The 25,394-nt window shown below is 47.4% G+C and overlaps 1 protein-coding gene across 7 annotated transcripts in view; it reads right to left on the bottom strand.

Annotated features, from left to right (window-relative positions):
• EHMT1 (euchromatic histone lysine methyltransferase 1) overlaps window positions 1-25,394 on the bottom strand; it is a 174,533-nt gene that overhangs the window by 50,912 nt on the left and 98,227 nt on the right. For all 7 annotated transcript variants that reach the window (XM_030535179.1, XM_030535181.1, XM_030535180.1 and 4 more), the window contains 6 exons: window positions 24,497-25,053; window positions 7,465-7,642; window positions 4,364-4,500; window positions 3,229-3,417; window positions 2,334-2,414; window positions 327-447 (listed from right to left, as the gene is read on the bottom strand). In XM_030535179.1, the coding sequence (XP_030391039.1) occupies window positions 327-447; window positions 2,334-2,414; window positions 3,229-3,417; window positions 4,364-4,500; window positions 7,465-7,642; window positions 24,497-25,042 (1,252 nt within the window). In that variant the 5' untranslated portion in view covers window positions 25,043-25,053. Of the gene's footprint in view, window positions 1-326; window positions 448-2,333; window positions 2,415-3,228; window positions 3,418-4,363; window positions 4,501-7,464; window positions 7,643-24,496; window positions 25,054-25,394 lie in introns of those variants that run through there.

Here is a 25,394-nt window from a genome sequence, read left to right as displayed (position 1 = left end):
ATTGGGGACAGCTCTTTTGTACCTGGGGCCCCTAACATAGCTGAAGTTCAAGTGTAAACTGGCCCTAAGTGACTTTTTCAAAACTGGTGAAGACAAGGATGCTGGTGTAAGTTCCTATGGCAAATCCTGAGATGCATTCCAAGGTAACAGAGGCAACTTCTTACCCTGTAATCATTTTCCACTCAAGCCCTTCCCTCCTCCCACTTATCATCCTTAACATGTACAAAGGCAAGGCAACAAATCAACTGGGAGTAGAGGCCACCATTCTTTGTCTTCACCTGGAAGGCCTGTTTCTGTACAGTTAGCAGACAAACGCAACCGATTACCTAACACGCTGGCTTGTTTCTTTTTATTCCTCCTCCTCCTCTTCCGGGTGGGTTTCAGCCATGGGCTGTCCGTCTTTCCTTTCCTCTTCAGCAGTTTCTTCTTGATGCTGGACTCGGAGCTCTGAATAACCAGAAAGACCATTTGCACACAAAGCCCGCCCGGACCAGTGGCCCAATACTCATTTCCACCCATGTTAAGGCCACTTATACGACCCGAATGATGTCAGGGTGGTTAGTATAACTGAGAATCAGGGTTTGAAATCAAAGTGGTACTAAGAAATGTCTAGAGCTTACTAGACACACATGCGCAGGCACGTTTTCCATCATTAAAACAGTGCACACTTCACTTTCAAAGTGCTTTTCTAGGGCAAGGTACTGGGTATACACACAGCCTAATCGCACTCACCACAGAGAGAGAGAGCATCCAGCTCTCTGGAGGCCAGCCTCAACAGCGATGTCTACAAATCCAGGGTGATTTACTGCTTAATGCATGTAATTTGCTTATACAACATACTCCAGGCTTGGTGGTCAAAGCATCCAAATCTCTCAGGCAGCCTTGAAAATCTAAGCCTCTAAGTCCGTGATCAAATTTAAGTTGACATCTCATTAACAGCTCAACCCAACTCCCACTTCAGTCAAGGAAGAGGTTGCAGATCTACACTGTGTTCCTCCTCAAAACACTCTGTTACCACTCTCTACCCTTGCACCGGAATCACTTGGAAAATATCAGATACTGAATTCTTGCTCCCCAGGGCAGGTTCAGACTCCTATCGACCAATGAGAGGAGAACGGTACAGAGCCAAGGGCTTTCTGCTGACTACACTGTGCTCCAGATGTTTAACTATAGGGACTCTCAGTCAAATGCTTCTGCTGCTCATTCTTCCCTAATGGCTCATTGGGAGAGCAGTGGTCACTCAGACAGCCAGAATCCAAACCACAAAGAGCTTTACAGATCAAAATTCAACCCAGAAATTGTCCCAGAAGGGATAATGAGATACATCAAGTAACTGCCCAGGAAAAGTTATTCTGGAAGCCAGAAACAAGCCAATGCCAGGGAGCATTACTACTGACCAGGATCTGACCTTCCTTTCCCTCTCCAACTTAACAGAAACGATACTTGTTGCAATTTGTTCCACCTTCAATCTTCTGCTCAGCCAAACTGACTATGCAAATAATTGAAAGAAATGACTGAGGCTAAAGATTTTCATAATTGATTAGTATCAGAGGGGAGCCGTGTTAGTCTAGATCTGTAAAGGCGGCAAAAAGTCCTGTGGCACCTTATAGACTAACAGACGTATTGGAGCATGAGCTTTTTGTGGGTGAATACCCGCTTTGTTGGATGCATAAGTGACTAGTGATCCTGGATGCCTTAAAAGGGGGCCTGATTTTCAGAGGGGGTGGAGGCACTGTATGAAAACCAAGTTCCTGTGAGACATCTCAAGGTGGGCACCTAAAAAGTGCAAACATTCTGACACTGAAAAAAAAGTGCAATTATCTCCCCATTTTGCTTGAGGCAGGTGACTCTGTGTGTTGTTTATAAGCCTAAATCCCTCTTCTTTGATGTGTTCTGCGGCTCACAGGGCGCAGGGAGGTCTGGCCCATGGCTTAATGAATGAACTCAACAGTGTTCTGAAAAGGAGGGTTCAGTTTCAGCTTATAAAAAAAAATTGTTATAGACTCATTACAACTGCCGGGTCTGTATCTAAGGAAGAACTTAAGAGGAACCATCAAATATTTCCATTAACATTAAAACGTAAGAAGAAACTAGTCAGCACCTTGCTGAAAACAGCGAACAAACAAAAGCTCATTAGCGAGCATCAGAAGGCAACTGGTTCTATTGCAATTCATGGACATTATGGAAAATATGGCACCCGTCTGAGTAGTTCCATTGAGTTTCAGACAGTGATTCCATTACTCTGGCAGGGAACCATGGTGCTTCTCTCTGTCTCTCTCAGGCACAGCGTACAGGGCAAAGATTGAAAAGAAACATCTCGCAGCCTGGCTTACCAAGTCAGATTCATCTCCATCTTCCTCCTCCTCCCCAGATTCTCCAGACTCTTGTTCCTCCTCAGATTCACCATCTTCCATCTGTAGTCAGCATCCCCCAAGAAGAGAAAGAGCCGGCCATCTCAGCTATTTCAAACCAAAGCACCTTCCTCATCATGCAACTACAAGGTTTCTGTCACCAAGCACCATCCATGCTCTAGCCAGAACGTGAACTAACAGAACTCACTTCCCAAACCAAGAACCCCTTGTCTGTTAACTCACAGCAGGGGCACATGTGCTGGGGCAGGATTGGAAGCTCCACTTCTAGCACAAGGAAAAACTTTGCTACCCAGCGTGAGGATCATAACCTTTTTGGCTTCCCAGAAGCAGGGCCAGCTTCATGTCTTCGCCATCTGTTTGGCTCCTACTAATATATAAAGATCCAGCCACTCAGGAGCGGTGATATGAACAGATATGGCAATGTTCGGTGCATCTGGTTTTTACTGCTTCAAATATAAACCCTCATGCTTCAGGATACAAAACAGCCTATAACTGAAGAGGATTAGGAAGAAACTTGCTCTTTGATAAGTTAATTTTATGACTGTCTACCATGGGGTTTCTGCTTCTATCCCTCAAGCCGCTGGTTCTGGTCACTGTCCCGAAACAGGCTATGAGACTAAACAATCCTGTATGACAATGCCCCAATTTCAAAATTCCCACAGCAGGCAAGGAGAAGTAGCAGGTCACCAGGGGCCTTTGCTTCCATAGCCCTGTTCTCTGACACCTCAAGTGCTAAGTCCTAGAAACGTCCTCACGTCATGCTGTGAACTTTGGTTCCTCTCTTTCTCTGCCCTGTCCCCATGTACAAAAATCCCTTTTCAACTCTTTCACAGTCACTCAAAAGGCATCCAAATACCTTTCTGGCATTGTCGGCCTCAGATGAGCCCTCCTTAGAGGTCCTGTTGTCCTCTGCAGGAAATGCAGCAGACTGTTCAGCTCCATGTTCATCTTCCTCTTCCAGGTCGTCAGAGTCTTCCTCTTCAGAGTCCACCTCTATACTCTCCCCATTCATGTGAGGGCTGATGTCAATTAGGTCCTTTTCACCCTGAAACATACCCAAGTACATAAACCAGGAAGGCCACAGCAACTCACGCTACTGACCCATTGCATCTAACCACAGATTCACATCATCATCTTTGAACCAGGACACCTGCTGTGGATTGAGTATAAGATGAGCTTTTCCTCAGAACCCAGTATGGCTCTAATGGATCTGGATAGAGATTTTGCCACAAGCAACCTTGCCCCATCAACCTGGAGGACGAGATGCCAGCGGGAGTAATGCTGGGCTCTTGTGGCAGTACAGAGTGTTAATGGCAGGGTCACTGGTCAGCCCTGATGCTTACTAGGAGTGATCATGAGTAAAGATTGACCAGTTAACTGAAAGCATCTAATTTATTTCACAAAGGGACAGTTCCACTGTGTCATCTCAAGGACCTAGGGAGGGTTCCTCTAAAAGGAAAAAAGTTCTAACACCCAGACTGGGATTTTCAGCTCTCACTGAATTTAATGGTGAAACTCCCCTTGTATGAACTGCAGTGGGAGCACAGTTAGGCCAACTCCGAATCCCACCTTTTAAAATCACCTGCCTTTTTCCTCTTGCAACCTCAAGCACTAACACGAGGGATGACTCTCCTGAGGGCTCCAAGGCAGAAACATTTGTCAACGTCGCCTTGAGAAATCCCCGGTTCCGAGAAAATCACAGAGGAAGGGGAAGCAACAAAAAAAATCAGAAAGGGGTTGTTTTCAGTTGTTCAAGGTCTCTTGACACACGGCACCTGAGAAGACTCCCAACCACCAGCCTTAGAAGGGTAGGAAATGGTTACAGTGAGAATGCAGCTGTAAAGAATGAATTACAGATCTCCAATGAGCTGCCATAGTTGCAAGTCTGCACATGGAGCTGGTCTCCCAGTGCAAAATACACATGGATGAAAGAGTCAAACACTTTATTCCCCCAATAAGCAAGTAAGTAGCAGGTCTGGCTCAGCCCTTACCTTGGCACCTGCAGTGGAATGAGTTATGCTCTTAAACATCTCAATCATCGTTCTCTGTTTTAACACTTTGGTCTTTTTCTTGGGAACCAGGCTATAGGTTCCCATTCTCCGCTTTTTCTTCCGGGATACTGCAGCAGCTGGCGGGGGGGAATAAAACGCAAAGCAGATTCAGGATGGGAAGGAGAAAGCGTGGAAAGCAGAAGAGATGCCATTCGAGTGCTTTAAAAATGAGATTACGGGCAGAAAAGCAACACAGAGAACAAACATAAGGGCTTCTGGAACCCACTGCTCCACTTACAGGTCAACCAAAAGAGTTTGTGTGCATGCACACGTGTTTCCGTCAAAGCAGCAAACTCAACCTACGTTCTGACATTCCCCTGCCCCGCTCCCAATTTTTTCTGCTCTTTACATCACCACCAGTAATACAGAGTCTCACCCTCAGAACTCAGCGGGCAGTTCTGCTGATGATGCAGGAGGTAGAAGAGACTCCAGCTCGCTCTCAGAGCCTACAGGTGTAATAACATATGTTTTAACCAGGAAAGTGATCAAGAACAACTTGAGAACACACAGGGAGCAGAGATATTGAATACAGAGATGGCTGTTATTTAACTTCACTTTAAACCTTGCACCAAAGTTTCAGTTCTCTTCCTTAAACGCCTCTATTCAACCCTTAATTTTGTTAGCCTCCCTTCAGCCCTCTAGACAAATCAGAGATCACACCTCAGTGCCTCACAGAGAATACATGTCACGTGCAGATTTGGTTCCGGCTCTTTGAAGAATAATGTAAGCCCAGGGAATGGCTATCTTGGGAGTCAACATTATTGCTCTCTAGTTGTGAACTCTCAGTTCCTTTAGAACATTCCCTTGCATCTCATTTTATTTTAAAAATTTCACTTAAAGGATGTTAAAGAGGCTTCTCTTTAAAAGAGATGTGTTAATACAAGTTATTGTTATTACAAAGCTACACTTCACAATAAGCAGAAACCAGTAGTAAACTACCATCAGAATCCTATGAAATTGTGTACTAGCAGCTACAGCAATCCCAAAGAAAGCCTTCAGTGCATCAATACCCCATGTGACAACTGAAGGGCTACAAATTTGCCTATTGTAAACAGCTTCACCCTAGAGTGCAAGTGAGTAAATGAAATGTCTGCCCATGACTGCCTTCAGCACCCAAGGGAAGTGGGAGATTGTGATGGAAGGCACAGGTGCTCTGCCCTCTACATTCTCACTGAAGCAGAACACCAAAGCTACAACAGACTGTCAATCTCTGAACACCGAGGTTCAAGATACTAGTTTACACTGGGGATTTTCACTCACCCATTCCATTCTCAAACTCTTGATCTCTCCCCTTCTAAAACTGCACCTGGCTTCTATTGCATCCCTCCATAAACACTACAGCCAGCAGAGTCCTCCCCATGTTAGTTACACAGAATTCCCTTGGATGGGGAGACAGCTTCAACAAGGACTGCAGGACTATGCCCTGAACTGTCCAAAGGCTGCAGGCTAGCACATGGTCCGTGGTGTAGGAGGCAAACAGCATTATCCTTACAAGTCCTGCCAGTCTTGCTCAGTCCAAACCCCAAGAGGAGTCAATGGGAATTTGGGGTGTCAAAGGAGTGCTGTCTAATTGTCTATCTTAGGTGCTTTGGTTCCTTGGGATCAGGCCCTGAAACTTCACTCTGACCTGTGCCATGACATACCCCTATAACGACAGTAAGTTCCACAAATCTGCAAGTGGTACAAACTGGCAGCTGTAGAAGAAGAATAAGGATGAGATTTTCAAAAGCATCAAAGTGATTTAGAAGCACAAGTCGTTGCAAAAGTCAATGAGACTTGGGCACCAAAAGTGACTTGGGAGCACCTGAAAATCTTCATCCTAAATGTAAAACTGATAAGACAACTAGATAAGCACTCTGGGCCAGATCCTGCTCTCAAACTCTGGTGTAAATGGGGAGTAACCCCATTGAAATCAACCAAATCAATTGAGTTTAATACTGGGAGCAACAGAGTACATTGCGGCTCTAAACAGGCCACTATCAAATACTATTTTCCAGCTTGGTTTAATTTAGTCTTTTTAGGCTCCACTTACCCTTTCACAATCAACACACTACGGCCAAGTCATGTTATAACATGGTTTATTCTCCCAAGTGCAGGCATAAAAACATATGGTACAACTATGTAAGAGAACCATGTCTCAGTCTAGGTGGCGAGTTCAGTGCTGTACCTCTAAGGAGCAGAACACAGAACTTGTAGCCCTGGGAAGAGGCGCTAAAGCAGCTTTAAGCTACCTTTATGTCCTCCCAATACTGGGGTTCCCCAGGTGACCGGGGAGGCCCCCAGAATAACTCAAGACACCTGATGGGCTGCAGCCCTGCCCAGAATCTCTAGTGTTGTGGACTGCATTCCTGCCCCCAAAGCGCTCCTTACGCTGGGGTTCCAAACGGGTCCTGGGAGGGCAGCTCTACTGCTTTCGTCTGCAATGCCTGCACTGGAAGAAAATCTCTCCAGGGAGATACACTGCTTTTAGGACCTCATTTACTCTGCTCAAGCTCTTATGTTTCTCTTAAAGGCGCTGGCGCATAAAGGGACAAGGATCGTCTCCTCCATATCGAACTAGGGAAAAACCATGGCTCTCTAACATGCGTTTAACATACAATAGTTTTTTTCTGCCTACCTTGCCCAGAATAAGTGATATTTGGTCATATTTTTGATTAAATATGTATTTGTAATGCAAGTGGGGCCCAAAGGTACAGGCGGTGTCTATGCTAGCCTCCCTCCTCCACCCCCCAAATTCCCCATCACTGTTGTTCCACTTGTGCTAGCAAAGGCAGGCTGCTAGCGTTTTAACACACACACCTCTGAGCAGGTCACAGCAACACGGTGGTTAATACAATGACAACTACCCGGGTCTGATCCACAATGGGACTTCCACTGGGGCTAGCAAAAGAGGGGAACTCTAGGGGCAAAAGACAGTGGAGACAAGGCCACAGCAGAGCAACTTTTAGCCCCCGCCAGCCTGACAGTGTCTCTTCCCAAGCACAATGAAAGGGGATTTTTGTATTATTATTATTATTATTATTTGGCTCTGTCCTTTTTACCTGTCTGAGATTTTGTGGTGGCCACATAGCTCTGGTTCTGAGGTAGTGACTGATGAATGCCTGGGAAAGGGGGCAACGGTGGGGGCTTGCCGAACTCCAAGACGTTTTTGTTGCCTTCCTCCTTGGATTCTTTTTGTTCTCTGGTGTCTCTTGCTTCTTTGGGGTCTTTACTTGCATGCTGGAAAACAGAGATTAAAATGAGCCTCTGCATCCGGGTCAAAGGTTACTAGTTACATTCAAAAAAGCGTGCACACACCCACTCTCCTTCCCTCCAAACCCATCTGAAGAGGGCGGTCTACATTCAAAGCAGAAGCACACAGACCCAGTCATTTATCCGATCTCCTCCACCGAACAGTTCTTTGCCTAATCCCCGCAGCACTCTGGCAGCCCACTACTCCTCCAGTGAGTTCGGCTCCCTTTGAAGGTGTCTAGCGGAGAGAGACTGATCCAAAGCATGCGTAAAGAAGGGAAAGCAGCAGATGCTATTTACGCAGGCCTTTGGTCACCCCTGGAGGAGAGGAGTTAATGCAACAGCTGCCTACTCCCTGACACACATCTGTAATGAGGTCCGTATGTGAGAGGGCGGATGGGCAGAGGCAACACAGTCTTCCAGAGAAGCAGTCTACTATGGTTTACCACACTGCGTGTAACACTGGAAGAGGATTGCTCTGTGGTTTTACAGCATCTAGCACGATGAGGTTCTGGTCCACGAATGCTATCTAATAAACAACCCGGAATGGAGGAAAGAAGGCATTTAATTGTTTTGCATGACACGGAGATGCAAAACAAAGGCTTGAATTAAGCTTGTCTAGTGGCTACTGCAGAGATTGAGCGCCAGTATTCCTAGGGCCTGATTCCCTGTTGCCCTGCTCCTTGAGCCATCATTTACACAGGAACAGAGGGGTATAGAATGTGACCATTCTGATGCAGTGGTATTTTACGCTGGTTTTGCTCTGCTCAGTACTGGCCCATTCAAACTTCTCTGTGCCTCTGCTAAGCCAGCCATCAAGGGGGTTAGATACCAAATGGGACTCAGGGAGGAAGCGGGTTGTGAGGTTGTGAAGCCCAAGGTTCTTTGATGAAAGGTGCTACAGAAATCCTAAAGCATTGTTGCAAGATCACAAGCTTTGGGATGTTTCAGTGCTGCTCCGCTTGGGATAGGGAGGCTTCTGGTACAGGAACTCTGGACCGAGAGCTAAACAGAAAAAGTAAGCCAGAGAAGGAAGACTTTTTAAAGCCCCTATCACTCTAGGATCAGGGACCCATCCTCAGATGCTGCTTTCAAGTAACATGGTCTTGAGAAAAAAGGGAGAAATGACGGACTCCTCTAATCTGCCAAGGGAGCATTGTTGGCAGGAAACTGGTCACAGATTTCAAGGCCAAAAGGGATCGTTATGATCATCAAGTCCGACCTGCATGAAACAGGCCACCGAATTTCACCTAGATTCCTGTATCAAGCCCAGAACTGCTGGTTGAGTTACAGCACATCTTTTCGAAAGCTAGCCAGTCTTGATTTAGAGACTCCGAGCGATGAAGAAGCTACCACGTTCCTCGGTAAATTGTTCCAATGGTTCATGACCCTCACTGTTAAGAAATCTAGCCTCTCTCTACTAGATTAAACAACACTCCATCACCAGAAATCTTCCCCTGGCGTAGATATGTACAGAGCATGATCGAGTCACCTCTTCATGTCCTCTCTGATAAATTATATGGATAAATTAAATTAAATATAAGCAGCTCATTTTCTAGACCTCAAATCATTCTTGTGAGTGGCCATTTCCAATTTTTCTACATCCTTTTAAAAATGTGAATACCAGAACACAAGTCTTCCAATATTAGTCTCAGTAATGCCATATATGTCTGCTCGATATTCCCCGTTTATACATCCAAGGATGTAAACCTTACTAGCCACAGCATCACACTGAAAGCTTGGATCAGTTGGTTATCTACCTTGACTCCTAAATCCTTTGAAGAATCACTGTTTTCCAGAACACAGTCTCCCATCCTATAGCCTATATTCTTTGTCCCTAAATGTATGACCTTGCATTGGGCTGCAGTCAGATGCATCTTCATCTGGATGGATGGACTGAAAACATTGAGAATTGTCAACTAGATCACAGCAGAATGGAGGCAAGAGTTTGCCAGGACCAACACAAAGAACGAATTAAAAAGAAATACGCTATTTGCTTTGTTTTCCTGTAATTACAGTAGAGAAGTCAGTAAGGCATCTCAGATACTGCTGCATGGTAGCTGTTGGCAAATAGCAACTTTTAATATCAATCCCGCAAAATAATATGCAAATTGAATTCTGTCTTGTAAGATTTGAATTACTGGAACTCCAGTGGGTAAGGAACTCCCTGAACCTACTATCTGGAGATACACATCTCAATACTAAGCGACAGAAAGTATTTAAATGGAGCAATGCTACTGGTTCTCTCTTGGGAGGCCTAACTGGATAGAAGATTTTAGCAGCCCCAGTGAAGACAATCCTGGATATGAGAGATTTGGTTAACAAGGATCAGCAAAGATCTGAAAGCATGAACAAATTTCTCTCCCTTCCCCAAACTCAGAAAGATGATGGAGAAGAGTAAGGCAGAAGAAATAAGGCATTCCCGCTATGAAACGCTGTGCTTTCTGAAAGATCATTATACATGTTCTATGGACAATTACACTTAAAGCTTTTCCTTTTCTGATTGCTATAAATTCTATTAGTTCCTCTGGTCCAATCCCTGGAAACCAGTGTGGAATTGTACCCTACAGCAGTTTCTTGTGCTCCGACCTGTCCACTCATAAATGTTTCCAGAGGATACTTTCACAGCCCACCTCATCTTGTCATGGAGCTTCTGACAGTCAACCTAAAATGTCCTTATAGTCTGATCTAGCAGTTCCAGAGCCGGCTCAAGCAACCCTATTTAATTGCACCCTTCACTGCCAGGCCAATGCTCTGGCATGCAACTGCCACCCTGCACTTGCCCAGAATTGCTCTGCCAAAACAGATGAGTTGCAAGTGTCTGCACTATTCAGACCTTCTCTCCTGCTCACGTGCATCTCTCAAATGGGAATCTTCTGGGAGAAGGTTCTCCTGTTTCTTCTGACACACGCTTTGCTTCTTCCTTGCAGGTCTTGCGCTACTGCAGCAGAACGGTGTCACATACAATGCAGTGTTGTCAGCTGTAATTGCAGAAGTCACTACCCGAGGCTCTGAGCTAGGTAAAGTTCCCTTCCTTGCTTTTTAACACAAAGGAAAAGACGGTTACTCACCTTTGTAACTTGTTCTTCGAGATGTGTTGCTCATATCCATTCCAATTAGGTGTGCGTGCGCCGCGTGCATGTTCCTCGGAAGACTTTTTACCCTAGCAACACTCGGTGGGTCAGCTGAGGGCCTCCTGGAGTGGCGCCACTATGGCACCGGATATATACCCCTGCCGATCCAGCCACCCCTCAGTTCCTTCTTGCTGGCTACTCCGACAGTGGGGAAGGAGGGTGGGTTTGGAATGGATATGAGCAACACCTCTCGAAGAACAACAGTTACAAAGGTGAGTAACAGTCTTTTCTTCTTCAAGTGATTGCTCCTATCGATTCCAATTAGGTGATTCACAAGCCTTACCTAGGCGGTGGGGTCAGAGTGAGATGTTGCAGAATGCAAAACTGCTGAGCCAAAGGCTGCATCATCTCTGGACTGTTGAACCAGAGCATAATGTGAAGCGAAGGCGTGGACCGAAGACCAGGTAGCTGCACGACATATCTCCTGGATAGGGACACGAGCCAGGAAGGCAGTACACAAAGCCTGGGCTCTGGTAGAATGCGCGGTGAGGTGGCTCAAGGGAACATGAGCCAAATCATAACAAGTACGGATGCATGCCATCACCCGATGACATTCTCTGGGAAGAGATAGGGAGACCCTTCTTTCTGTCCGTCACTGCGACGAAGAGCCTGGGCATTTTACGAAATGGTTTTGTCCGCTCGATATAAAATGCGAGCGCTCTACGGAAGTCCAGGGAGTGCAATTGTTGCTCCCATCGTGATGAGTGCAGCTTCGGGAAGAAGACCAGGAGAAAGATGTCCTGGTTAACATGAAAGGCCAAAACCAACTTAGGAAGGAATGCCGGGTGTGGTAGCAACTGCACCTTGTCCGTGTGAAATACAGTATACAGTGGGTTCACTGTGAGAGCACGAAGCTTGTCTGGCCAATGTAATGGCTACGAGAAAAGCTGTCTTCCAGGACAGGTATAGCAACGAGCATGTTGCCAGCGGCTCAAATGGGGCAGACATAAGTCTGGTTAGAACCAGGTTGAGGTCCCATGTTGGGGCGGGGCGGCGTACTTGGGGGTATAGGCATTCCAGGCCCTTCAGAAATCTAGTAACTATAGGGTGTGAGAACACGAAGCGGCCACTCTCCCCTGGGTGGAAGATAGAGATGGCTGCCAAGTGCACCCTCAATGAAGATACCGCCAGGCCCTGCTGCTTAAGAGACCAGAGTTAGTCCAAGATGGTAGGGATCAAGACCTCAGTGGGAGTAACATTCTGCATTCCGCACCAGCAAGAGAAACGTTTCCACTTGGCCAGATACGTTAACCGAGTGGAAGGCTTCCTGCTACCCAGGAGTACTTGTTGTACTGAGGCAGAGCAACGCAACTCTGACTGGTTTAGCCACGCAGCAGCCACGCCGTGAGGTGAAGGGCCTGCAGGTCTGGGTGGCGAAGACTGCCGTGGTCCTGAGTTATGAGGTCTGGGTGGAGTGGCAGGGTAATTGGGTTGGTTATTGACAGGTCGAGCAGCGTGGTGTATCAGTGTTGCCTGGGCCATGCTGGAGCGATCATGATAGGTGCGCTCTGTCCCTGCGGAGTTTTAGCAGGACCTTGTGAACCAGCGGGAACTGGTGGGAAGGCATAGAGCAGCCGGTTCTTCCACGACATTAGGAATGCGTCCGAGATCGATCCCGGTGGAAGACCCTGGAAGGAGCAAAACATCTGGCATTTCCTGTTCGCGCGGGAAGTGAACAGGTCTATGTGGGGAAATCCCCACTTCTGGAAAACCGAATGAATAACATCCGGGCGTATCGACCACTCGTGGCACAGGAAGGACCTGTTCATTTGATCCGCCAGAGTGTTCCGAACCCCTGAGAGAAAGGATGCTACCAGGTCTATCGAGTGGGCTATGCAAAAGTCCCACAGTCGGATAGTCTCCTGACAAAGGGGGGGGGGAGATCGAGTCCCTCCCTGTTTGTTTATGTAATACATGGCCGTTGTGTTGTCTGTAAACACTGAGACGCAACGGCCTTGTAAATGTTGCTAGAACGCCTGGCACGCCAGGTGGACTGCTCTCAGCTCTTGGACATTTATGTGTAGCACCAGTTCCTGAGATGACCAGAGGCCTTGAATACGAAGGCGTCCGAGGTGAGCACCCCAGCCGAGAGATGATGCATCTGTCGTCAGGGACACTGAGGGTTGGGACGGATGGAACGGCAGCCCTGCACACACCAGGGAGGGAGTCAGCCACCAGTCTAGGGAGCCTAGAGTGCTCGGGAGAATGGTGACTATCATGTCTATTGGGTCCCTGCCCGGGCGGTATACCGAGTTGAGCCAAGTTTGGAGAGGACGGAGGCGGAGTCTAGCGTATTTGGTCACGAACGTGCAGGCAGCCATGTGACCTAGAAGACCGAGACAAGTGCGAGCCAAGGTTGTCGGGAAATTCTGTAGACCTTGGGTAATTGTTGCCATTGCCTGAAACCGCAGCTATTATAAGTAGGCCTTGGCTAGATTGGAGTCCAGGGTAGCTCCTATGAAGTCTAACCTCTGCGTGGGAACCAGAGTGGATTTCTCCATATTGATCATCAGGCATAGACGTGTGAATAGGTCCTTGATGATGCCCACATACTGGGTGACTTGTGTCTCGGAGTCTCCTCGGATAAGCCAATCGTCCAGATACGAAAAAACATGTATCCGACATCGGCAGAGATACACGGCGACTATGGTCATACACTTTGTAAATACCCTTGGGGCCACAGAAAGGCCAAAGGGTAGGACCATAAACCGGAAGTGCTGACGGTCGGCTACGAAGCGAAGGTACCTCCTGTGAGGAGAAAAAATGGCGATGTGAAAGTACGCGTCCTTCATATCGAGGGCAACATATCAGTCTCAGGATCCAAGGACGGGATAATGGTCCTCAGGGATACATGGGAACTTCAACTTTATCATAAACTGGTTGAGTCCTCGCAGTCTCGGATAGGTCTGAGACCTCCCTTTGACTTGGGATTAGGAAATAACGGGAGTAAAACCCCTTGCCCTTTTTGTCCTTCGGTACCTCCTCTATTCACTCCCATGGTGAGGAGCGTCCGCACCTCTTGCAAGAGGAATTGCTCGTGAGAAGGGTCCCTGAAGAGGGATGGGGTTGGAGGGATGGGAGGGCGGGGTTGAAACAAATTGGAGATGGTATACATATTCCACCGTGCATAGAACCCAGAGATCTGAGGTTAACTGGGACCACGCCAGGAGGAAGTAGGAGAGATGGTTGGCAAACGGAGGAAAAGGATCCTGGCCTGTAACTGGTACGCTGTCCTCGGGCGCATCCTTCAAAAGTTGGACTTTGGTCCCGCTGGTGGTTTCGAGGGACCTTGGTTTTGGCCCCCTTGGGGTCCTGACTGGCATCTACGCCCACCTTCGTCTGCACCGCCTGCCAAAGTCTTGTCTATGTCTAGGCACAAAGTACGGCAGTGAGGCTGAGGACTGGAAAGGCCTTGCATTGGGTCACCGGCGTATGCATGACTATAGAACTGCATTATGACCCTATTGTCCTTCAGGCTTTTGCAGTCTACGGGTCAGTCTTTTCCGAGAAGAGACCTTTACCATCAAACGGCAAGTCCTTGGATGTATACTGCAGCTCCGGTGGGAGGTTGGAAACCTGCAGCCATGAGATGCGTCTCGATGGCAACACCCGAGGCCAGAGTCCTGGCTGCTGAGTCGACTGCATCTAGCGAGGTCTGGAGGGAAGTTCTGGCCACCTTTTTCCCTTCCTCCAAGAAGGCAGCGAACTCTTGGCAGGAGTCTTGAGGGTGTAGCTCCGTAAACCTACCCACCTCCACCCAGGTGTTATAATTATAGCAGCTGAGCAGGGCTTGTTGATTTGCCACCTGGAGCTGTAGGGTGCCTGCCGAGTACGGTTTTGCAGCCGAGCAGGTCCATTTGCCTAGCCTCTTTCGACTTCGGGGCTGGCATCTGTTGACCATGGCGCTCCCTCTCATTAACGGACTGAACGACTAGTGAGCAGGGAGGAGGATGGACATACAAATACTCATACCCCCTAGAGGGTACCGTGTATTTACGCTCGACTCCCCTGGCCGCAGGAGGGATAGAGGCTGAAGATTGCCATATAGTGTCGGCATTGGCTTGGATGGTCCGAATAAATGGTAGGGCCACTCTGGTGGGAGTATCCATCTACAGAATGTTCACTATCGGGTTCTCTACCTCTGGGACCTCCTCCATCTGGAGGTTCATATTGAGTGCCACCCTCCTGAGGAGGTCCTGATGGGTTCTCAGGTAGATTGGAGGAGAGCCCGAGGAGGATGTCCCTGCCACAGCCTCATCTGGAGAAGAGGAAGAGGAGATGCTGGGGACGAGCGGATCCTGTGTGGCCTCTTGCTCTTGGGCAACCTCCTGCTCCAGGGAGACCGGTAGGTGGACTGGTGCTTCCTCCGTACCAGCCAGAGGGGGACGGTTAGCTGTTGCCTCTGGCACTCGGTGCTCTGATGGGGCAGAGTGAGACGGAACTACTGGAGCACCTTGGGCCTGGTGGTACGCCCAAGGTGTTCAGAAGGACCAATGATGTGGGCCTTGGTCCTGGGTCTGGGTCTCTTGAAAGACTCCAGTGGGCACATCAGAATCACGGTCCTGAGCATAAGAGCTGTCTGCGTGGGACGACACTGAAGTGTGTCTGGATGGCCATGGAGGAGCGGAGAAGCCCTGGGCAGAGTTTCTGTCTCTAGCGGACCTTGCTCTACTTGGCACCGGCGACTGGTACCGGGAAGCATACCGGTACCGGGAACGAGATCGGGACCTGCAACCAGAGCAGTGCTGGGACGTTGACCGAGATCTTGAGGCTCGACGTCGGATGGGCTATGGGAGTTACGGTGCCTGGAGCGGTGCCGGGAGCTGGAACGGTGCCGAGAGTAGCGGGCCGGCGAACGGGATACCGATCGGTGCAGCGAGTGCAACCAATACCGAGGAGGAGAACGGTGCCGGGACTGCGAGTGGCGTCGGAAGCGGGAGCGCCACTGGGACCTAGAATGTCTGCGGGACTGTGATCGTGAACGGTGCTGGTCTGCTGTGCTGACAGAAGGTGGTCTTATGAAGGCCGGCTTGCCTATACACTGTATTATCAGCACTGGCAGTGCCGGGAGTAGAGGCAGTGTCGACTCTGTCATGGCAATTAGATCCCTCGCTGTTGAGAACGTCTCTGGCGTGGATGGGATAGTAAGCTCTACCGCGGCTCGTGCCGGGGAGCTAACAGGCGCCGGACTTGATGGCCCTTGTGGGACCAGAATCGACGGTGCCGACGTTGTCGATGCCGCGGCGGGTGTCGGCGCCGGGCGATCCAACTTAGACGAGCTCTCTGGCTGCGGTGCAGGCGGCACAGAAGGAGCAGGAGTCTTAGTCTTTCTCAACCTCGGGGAGAGGGAGCGGCATGGAGCCGACTTCGGTGCCGGCAACAGCCAGTGCTGAGAGGCCTTGGCAGTACTGGTAAGGTCCCGTGCCGAGGAGGCGCTTCTGCCCGCCGATTGACCAGCGCTCGGTGCCGAAGGCGGAGGGATGAGAACCGCCTCCATGAGGAGCTGTTTAAGTCTGAAGTCCCGCTCCTTTTTTGTTCGTGGCTTGAAAGCCTTGCAAATATGACACTTAGCTGTCAGGTGCGATTCCCTGAGGCACTTCAGACAGGAGTCGTGTGGATCTCCTGTCAGCATCAGCTTGCGACAGGCCGAACACAGTTTGAAACCCGGTGAAACTGGCATGGGCCCCAGCACCGGGTGCGGGGAAGGGGCTAATCCCCGAACCCCCCTCTTAACTATATTACACTAACTATGCTATAAACAGATAAACTAAGTATAACTATATAAAAAGTTTACAACTATCTACACAATAATGAACGAGAGAACTACGAGTATCTAGGAAAGTGGAGGTCAGATAAGCCGCGCTCCACTGTTCCAATGACCGACACGGGCGGTAAGAAGGAACTGAGGGGTGGCTGGGTCGGCTGGGGTATATATCCAGTGCCATGGCGGTGCCACTCCAGGGGGCACCCAGCCGACCCACCGAGTGTTGCTAGGGTAAAAAAAGTCTTCCGACGAATGTGCACGCAGCACGCGCACACCTAATTGGAATCAATATGAGTAAGCACTCGAAGAAGAATAGATACTTCAGCTCAGAGCTATGGCTAGGAGCAGGGACATCTTAGTGAAAATTTTAAAATAAACCCTACACACTTAGCTAAAGTGAATTTACTATTGGGGAGAAACGCATCAGGCTAACAGCACAGAAAGGGAGGGCTTCTATTGCAGAACAGGCAGAGCAGGTAAAAAGAGCAAGGCTACCATAGTATCTGCATCAATGTGCCTCACCCCTGTTCTGGAAGGACCCACCTCCTTGAATGCATCTGAGGGCATGTCTACACTACAAATTTAAGTTAAGTAATTACTGCGGTTTCTCAGGTCCACATGACCCTCCTTCTGTCGGTGATGCGCATCCTCACCAGGAGTGCCTGCACCGACTTAAGAGGGGCAGTGGGGGGGGGAGGGGGCTTCCACCTGGGCTCTGAGATCCTGGTAGCCAGGCAGAGGACTTGACAAGTTACATCCAGTTTAATACTATCCAAAGCTGGGAAAGTACGAAGAGAGGAATTCTCAAATATTAGCCTGGGAACAAGGACAAAGCTGGTGGTGAGTAATTTACCAGCCAATATTCCTTCATCCAGTTTGCCATCGTCAAGTCCTAACACAAATCTACCTCATTTCCTGAAAGTTCAAATTCCTCTCCTTCGTGTGGAAGATGTATTGGATTTTTCTTCCAATTGCCCCTTTGGAATTCTGAGAGCATGTGAGATTAAGGCCATGTCACTTTACTAGTACAGGAACACTGGTATACTATCCCAGCCAAGTGCTCCTGGCAGACACAGCCATATCAGCAGAGGAAAAACATACTCAAGGGAAACTAGCTATACGGCAAAGCGCACATACACTAGAAGCTTCTGCCTGCACAGCTATGCCGGTCAGGGATCACAACTCATCACAACCCTGACCAACACAACTATGCCTGCAGAAGCCTCTAATGCAGACCTGGCCTCAGTGAGAGACTTTAGCACTGGTGAAAGATTCAGGATAAATAAACCTGGAGTCTGAGGTGCTCCTTTTATCCACAGGATAGGATAGGATAGGATAAGCTAATTTGCCCTGACCCTGACATCGAGTGGCTGCCTCCAAAGAAGTGAAATGGATATGCAACTTCCACAGCCCAATCAGTAGTAGGTTTATTTGCTGAGAATGCCAATACGGAGATGAATGCTGACTGTGTGTACTCTAAATGCTACAGATCCTTAGCCCTGGAACCTGGACCAAAATCATCTTATTTCCTGTAGGTTCATCAGAGAGCAGAACAACATTCAGCTGACACCTCTCCTGATGGGATTAAACTGGCAACACTTAGAGGTTAAAAGCTCTATATCTCATTTCCAGTGCACGAATCCATCCAGTCCCCGACTATAGCTGAAGCCTTGAACTCTGTCCCCTGACTACACAGGATAAGAGGACAAGTACATACAGAGCTGGAGTAGGTCAGTAATGATGTAGGTGTATTGAATCCACTGCAATTTTATTTATTGTTCTCATGAAAGAGTTTTGGCCCAGGGGTTCTTTTTTTGTTTGTTATTTTTATAAAGGAGCTAAAAAAAAAATCTAAGACTGGTTCTACTCTCATTTATACCTCAGAGAGAGAGAGAGAAGTGGTCAGAATATCCCCACACTGTATCAGATATTGAGTCTCTTAGGGCCATTACTGTCTGGCGTAACTTAGGGCAGCCTTCATGCCATCCTAACACCGCACAAAGAGAAAGCAGTGTGCAGAGTAGCACCAAGATCCATGGAAGTTAACAGAGTTACACCAGGCAAAAGCAATACAGAAGAACATGTTCTAAAGCAGTAGTTCTCAACCTTTTTTCATTTGTGGACCCTTAAAAAATTTTGAATGGAGGTGAGGTGCAGACTTCTGAGGAAACCTGTTGTCTGCATATATAGTTGAATTCTGTTCCGTCAGTTTTCAGTCTAACTCTTTGACAGACCCCTTTGATGTAGTCCGTGGACCCAACCACAGGTTGATGTTCTAAATAATGCATTTTCCCATAGAGCATCAGTTACTCTTCACATGAGAGGCTACAGATATATTCTCCCATGCAAGGCACAGTGGAGGCAGTCAGGGAGCCAAAGGAAGACACGCTGATGTCTAGCCTGGGTTTCAGAAGATGCCCAGATCTAGACACAGAGGAGGCAGGACTGAACAGGAACTTTTCTCTGCGCCTCAGGAGAGCAGATGAGAAAGCTGCTGATGTCAGAACAGGGGCACACTTGTGACATGAAAGATTCATTGTATAGCTGAATGCTTTAATGGGATTGATTAGGTGCGTGTTATTGGCATGCAGCTCCCTTAGAACAGTAGGGGGAGTTATTAAAAATGACAAAGATGGAGTACCTCCATTTTTCCAGAGGCAAAGCAACTAATTAAGCCCTGGACCAGCATGGCCCACAGCATTCTGCCCAGAACCAGACAATTAAGAGGCCCTTCGTTACCAACCAAATTACTAGCAAGGAAAGAAAACAAGACCAAAAACATATCACTGTGTCAGTGACAATACAGTGGTAAATCCTGCAGCACAAATCATTTAACAAGAAGGCAGTTTCAGAGAGCACATCAGCAGGATCTTGACATCTGTCCTCGACATCCAATATACTCATCTCCAGCTTACACATATAAGCTCTTTCAGGCTGGGCTGCCTGTCACATTTTTCAGTAAAACATAAGACTTCAGGCACTTCTGTCTCAAACACTCTATTAGCCAGGGGCTTGAAAACCTAACCAACTAGCCAGGGGCTTAGCCCCAAAAAGCCAGAGCAGCCAGGTCCAGAGGCAGCACTTAGTAAGCTGCCCATCTCCCTTCCTTCCCCAGATGCTGGGACATGGAAGGGCCACAAGATTCCAACCAACGTGATGCCTCTGGACCTTATAGTCAGGGTCTCATCTTGCATATCAACCTCTGATAATTGGCATTAGTGTAAATGAGATTCAAGCCCAGACTATCAAGCCAGTAAAATATATCACAAACTACACCAAAAAGATGAAGGACTGTAGTATTGAAGCTACACATTTACATTAGGGTTGGCAGAGAATTACCATTTTCTTCATTGAAATTCAAACATGCCGTAGAGGGTTTTGGTGGTGACCCAGCATACGAATGTTAACCTGGAACAGTACGGATGGGGACACTGCAAAGCTAACTATCCATGGCAGACAAGCCATAGTACTTAAGACTCTGACTGGCACTCTTAGACTGCGTCTACATGTAAAGTTGTACCTACCAGGCTATGACTATATCTACACTATCACTTATGTCACTCAGAGATGCGAAAAAACCACCTCCTTGAGTGACAAGTTTCGCCAGCATACGTGGTAGTGTGCACACTCTATGTCGGCAGAAGAGCTCCTCCCACCAGCACAGAGCAGCTACATGGAGAGCTTCCTGCGGGGCAGTTGCATCAGTACAGCTGTTCCGCTGTAAGGTCTGTAGTGTACACATAGCCCAAAGATGTGATTTTAGATTAAAGTTGACCCATGTATGTGGACACCCTTATATCAGTGTAAACTTGGCTTACATCGGTTTAGCTTGCCACGCAAGTTAAAGAGATACAAGCCATGTTGAAACCAGTGTAAGAGCGTCCACACACAAAATTGAACCAGTTTAACTTCAGTTTAAAAAAAGGATTTAGAGCTTATCTACACAGAGTTGTTGACTTCACTGTCTATACTTGAAAGGTAATGGGAATTCACTTAGAGTGTGAACTTAAAGTAGAATAGCTATTCGGAAAAACTCCATGTGTGGACACTCTTGTTGCAGAATAAGAGTGCCCAGATAGGGAGTTATTCAACAACAGCTATTGCACTTTAAATTCACACCCTATCTTATTTCACATTAATTTTCAAGTGTAAACAAGCCCTTAAGTTACGTTAAACTGGTGAAATTCTGTGTTTAGACAAATCCTTACGATCATTTATAATTATATCTCATTCTCTTTTTCACAACTGTTTGGGTTTTTGGTTATGTACAGTTCACTTTCCTTCAGGAGAGACTATCCTTTCTGCTCTCATGGGACGTTCCATTTGAAAGACAATCACTTCAGTCAGGATTCCTCCACGTTCTGACAGTTGAATGCTCTAGTTTTGCAGAGAATAGAAGAATGCAAATGCATCCTAGATGCTTACTGGCTGGTGATTTGTAATTGTCTATTCTTAGTTAGTCAAGTGCGAGAACTCCCTAGGACTCTCTGAACATGTGGACTACATAGGAGAGCACAGAAGGAGTTAGGTATCAGGCTGTAACATACCATTGATATGACAAACAACATTTTGTAATGACACAGCATCTTTTGTCTGGGGACCTTAAATGGATTTACATCACCATTATCCCTGTTTTATGGAAAAGGAAACTGAGGCACGGGGAGGAAAAGTCATTTGCCTGAGGTCATGTACTAACTCTTCCGTTGACCTAGTCCTATCTACACTGGGAGATAGGTCGACTTAAGTACATCACTCACAGGTGTGGATTTTTCATACCCGAGTGACGTACCTGGGTCAACTTAATTTTTTAGTGTAGATCCAGCCTCAGTGTTAGCAAAAGAACCTAGGTCTCCTGACGCCATGCCCTGATCTAACCACCAGACAACACTGCTTTTTGTATTTCAATAGATAAAATACAAGCAGGGTTTTACTATCAAAGTTCTTAGGCTCTTCTAGAGTTGTGCAAATGAAGTTAAGTTTGATAAGGGGTTTAAATTTTCATGCTAGTGGGGCAGAGTATGGGGTTCTTTACCCAGAAAATATATGATCAACAGAAGCGTTCTGAAAGCATTTGAGCCTAAAACCTACAACCAGCTTCCTTTTGGCCCATTTCCTCCTCTCGCAAAGCCTTTCATGTGCCTGATGAAGCTGTAGGTGGACAAACCAGAAAAGAAAAAAACTCTCACGTGGGGTAAAAGATGCAAGGACATGCGTGCAACACAGTGGTTGGGCTGATGCTTTACAAATATCAGTATTTTAAAACAAAATCACCATAGACCTGTAGCAATGAAATCTATGGCTGTGTTTTGGTTCCTAGCTGCTTTTCTGCTTCTGAGAGTGACTTCCAGGTGGAGAAGCACCCAATCGCCACCTGTTCTATTTCTACCAAAGACCATCCAATTCACACAGAAAGGGGATGCCAAGTTTGCTTGAGGGGGACTGAAGTCCAAGAAGCAAGTCTCTCTTCCCAACCAATCTTGCAGAGGCCAGGAGAAAAGATTCTACAATTTGACGACTAAGGAATCCTAATTTTTTCCTATCCTTGGCGCAGGCAACACAAGGATCTAGCAGGAATAAAACAATGCTCTAAACATGAAAATGTAGAAGCTGCAGTCTTCCACCCCCTTGTCTGCTGCTTGATCTCCAAAGGGTAAAGACTTATTGCTAAGGCTGTGCCACCTGCAACTTAGCTGCTTTACTTACCAAGTGGAAAAGGCAGGTGTGATGGTGGAGTCATACTTTAAAAGACACTGGGATACTATGGTGATGAAGGTCATATAGACAGAGAGACAGAGATAACCAAGAAACTGAAAAATGAGAACCAGTCTGGACATTGTGCTTCTCAACACAGAACTGGATGTAGCCAAAAGCCACCGGAGGGAAAGTCAATAACTATCCTGAATGCTGAATTGAGCAGATGTTTTGTTGTCTGTAGAAACTAGATCAGATAAAAATGGAAGACCCTGTGCTCAAAGTCAGATGCAACGGCTTGAGCACAGACAGACAATTATTCAACACCCACTGGCTTGGTCTTACTGTGTATTTTCCTTCTCTCTTGACCAAAACTAAATGGAGAGAGTTCTTGAGGATGTGATTTTAAAAAACCTGTGTGCACAACTGCATGCCTAATTTTTGTGCCGTTACTGCGATTGCAAATGACCACAAATAGCCGTGTGCACAAGCAATCACAGTAACTGTGCACGTAAATTCAGCCATGCAATTGGTTGCAAATGTTAACCCTCCAGCTTTCTAAAACAAACCCGCCGCAGCCTTGTGGGTTTAGGTACAAGTTATTCTGATTTATAGTCAAATAAAAGTGAGGCAAGAGCAGTGAGGTAATCTCTCCTCACCTGATGTTTATCTCTTACAGAAAAATTGCCTCCTCCTGTTCCTCTGCCCCAAGGGATCGCGCTCTCCATGTGAGGTTCCACAAGGGTTTGTGTTGCTGACCTGCTTAATCCAAGTATATGAGAGGCCACCCTGGGAGATGGCAAAGCAGTTTTGGCTGTAGTGCTTTATTTGGATAAGACGCAGTTCAATGTTGTGCTTTCACCAGACCTGGAAGTGCAGTAGCGATTCCCCCATCACTAGCCGAAATGGGAACAGGAGTGAAAGGGAGCTCACCGAAGTGCAATCAAGAGAAGACAGAAGGCAATTGGGGTATGGTCTGGGAGAGGTGGTTTGTGCCCACCTAGTGAGGTTGTGTGTCCAAGAGTGCACTATCTTGAAGTGCCCTTGCTTCCGGAGTCACAGATGGTGTGGACAACTAACAGGACCTTTTCCCATCTACCTCTGGCTAGGTGCCTCGGGCCTTTTCTTTCTGATCCAGACCTCACCACAGGGACCCACAACTTTGTGACCTCTAGACTGGATTATTGCCCTGTTACAGCACTTGTGTCTCTGCTTGAGGATCATTTGGAAGGTGCGTCTGGGGCATAAGATGTTGGCAGCTAAAGGGAACACGTTATACCAGTCCTTCATCAGCTGCACTGGCTTCCTATTGCTTCTGGGTGCAATTCAAAATGTTAAACCTGGCTTATAAAACTCTCTCTAACTTGGGTGCTGGCTATCGAAGAGTCTGCCTCTTTCTCCATGAGCAGCTACAGCAGTGGAGAGCAGCTGGGATGCTTTAGCTAAGAGATCTTAGACATGAAGTGCCGAAGAGCTGGTGGCAGAGCATTCTCAGTGGAAAGGCCTCAGTTCTGGAAACCATTCCCCGCCTAGCTGATCTGATAGAGCCAGAGTTTGCTAATGTTTAATGCACAAAGCAAAACCCACCTCAGTTCTCGAAGGGGAAAGGATGGGATTGTTTGGAAGTGGGTGTTTCCCATGCCCCAAATCTGAGAGAAGGCAGAACTGTGCGTTTTATTAAGTAGTGGGCATGTACCCTGAGTCACTCAGAAGGGCACATTTTATAAATGAATACGTTTAAATAACAAATAAGAACTGCAGAAAGGGACAGAAAGGTACCAGGATACTCAGTGATGTGCAACAGAATAAAACCCAGACATCGACAGTGGGAAGTTCCCAGAGTTTTCCATCGGGGTTGTGCATGATGTTCCTTTCAGTTGGCCTTATATGGAATCTGTTTCCAAAGCAACCCCGTGGATTTAGTAAAAGGGCTGAAAGTGCAGCATAGCTGAGGCTGAAAGGCAATTACGGAGCTCACACAAATATGCTGGGGGAGGTAACTGATCAGTTGCACACTTAGAAACACAAACTGGGAGCGGGAGGTGTGAAGCTAACAGCAGCAGCGAGTTATAAACCCTATTATCACCCCTGCCTCTTTGTAGGAGAAAGAGATCAGTGACCTGGCTGGACACTTCCAAATTACACCGGTTGGCTTAGATCAGGGTACCATGCCCCACGCGCCCCTCCCCTTCCCACAAAAAAACCCAAGGCCATTTAGTAGCAGAGCAACTCACTGCAGTGTATATACATTACCAGGCTAAGTGTGGGTTTAGGCATTGTCTTCCGTGCTCTGTGGACCTTGACTTCAGCGCTGGTGGTGGTGGCTTTTTTAGCATCCATGTCCTTACTCCCCTCCCCGAGCTTGGCTGGCATGGTGGCCTGCATCTGAGAAAAGGCGCTCAGAGTTCTCCCTTTGCTTGCTCCTCCTGGGAGGGTTTTTGCAGCATGGCCAGTGAGAGAAGCAAAGGTGCCTGTAGTCCTTAGGGGCTGCTCCTGTGCCATCTGCTTAGTTAAAATATATCCATTGCTCCCTGTTACAGAAGTATGTGTGAAGTCATTAGCTTTCATGTGGTTCTGCTTCCCGGTCTCACTGTCTCTCTCTGAAATGCCATTCTCTGCTATCCTATTTAATTTAGTACTGGAGTCCTGCTGGCTCACTTTTGTATTGTCCTGAGTGTTTTTAGTTGGGTTTGGGTGGCTACCAGCTTCGTTGCGCTCACAGGAGCCATTGGTTTCACCATCTGCCGTCATTTTTGGTTCCCCTACTTGCTTTTCCGTAGCACTTTCATCTGCAGCCATGGCATTAAATCCTGCAGACAGAGGGTGAGAGAAAGAGGGGTTACAGGTTACTGAGCCTCAACAGGAAGATATGGCTAGCTGCCATAGTAACTATGTCACAGCAAATCCTCCTCCCACCAAAAAACTGGATGCCATTTTTACCCAGTTGCTTATTTTGGGCTGGCTCCTTAGCTAGTGTAAGTCAGTGTCACTCTTCTGAAGTCAATGGAGCCATGACCACTTACATCAGCTGGGGATCTGGTCCCTCACTTCTAACGATAGGTTTTCAAGGTAAAAATACTCTGTAGCATTCCCAGTAACTACATTTATTTGATCATCCTTCAACATCTAGCATGTCAAACAAAGCGCTACC

Source organism: Gopherus evgoodei, chromosome 16, assembly GCF_007399415.2.
Source record: "Gopherus evgoodei ecotype Sinaloan lineage chromosome 16, rGopEvg1_v1.p, whole genome shotgun sequence".
NCBI lineage: Eukaryota > Metazoa > Chordata > Testudines > Testudinidae > Gopherus > Gopherus evgoodei.
Note: the sequence above shows the minus strand (reverse complement) of the source record. Positions and strands in the feature narration are given on the sequence as shown.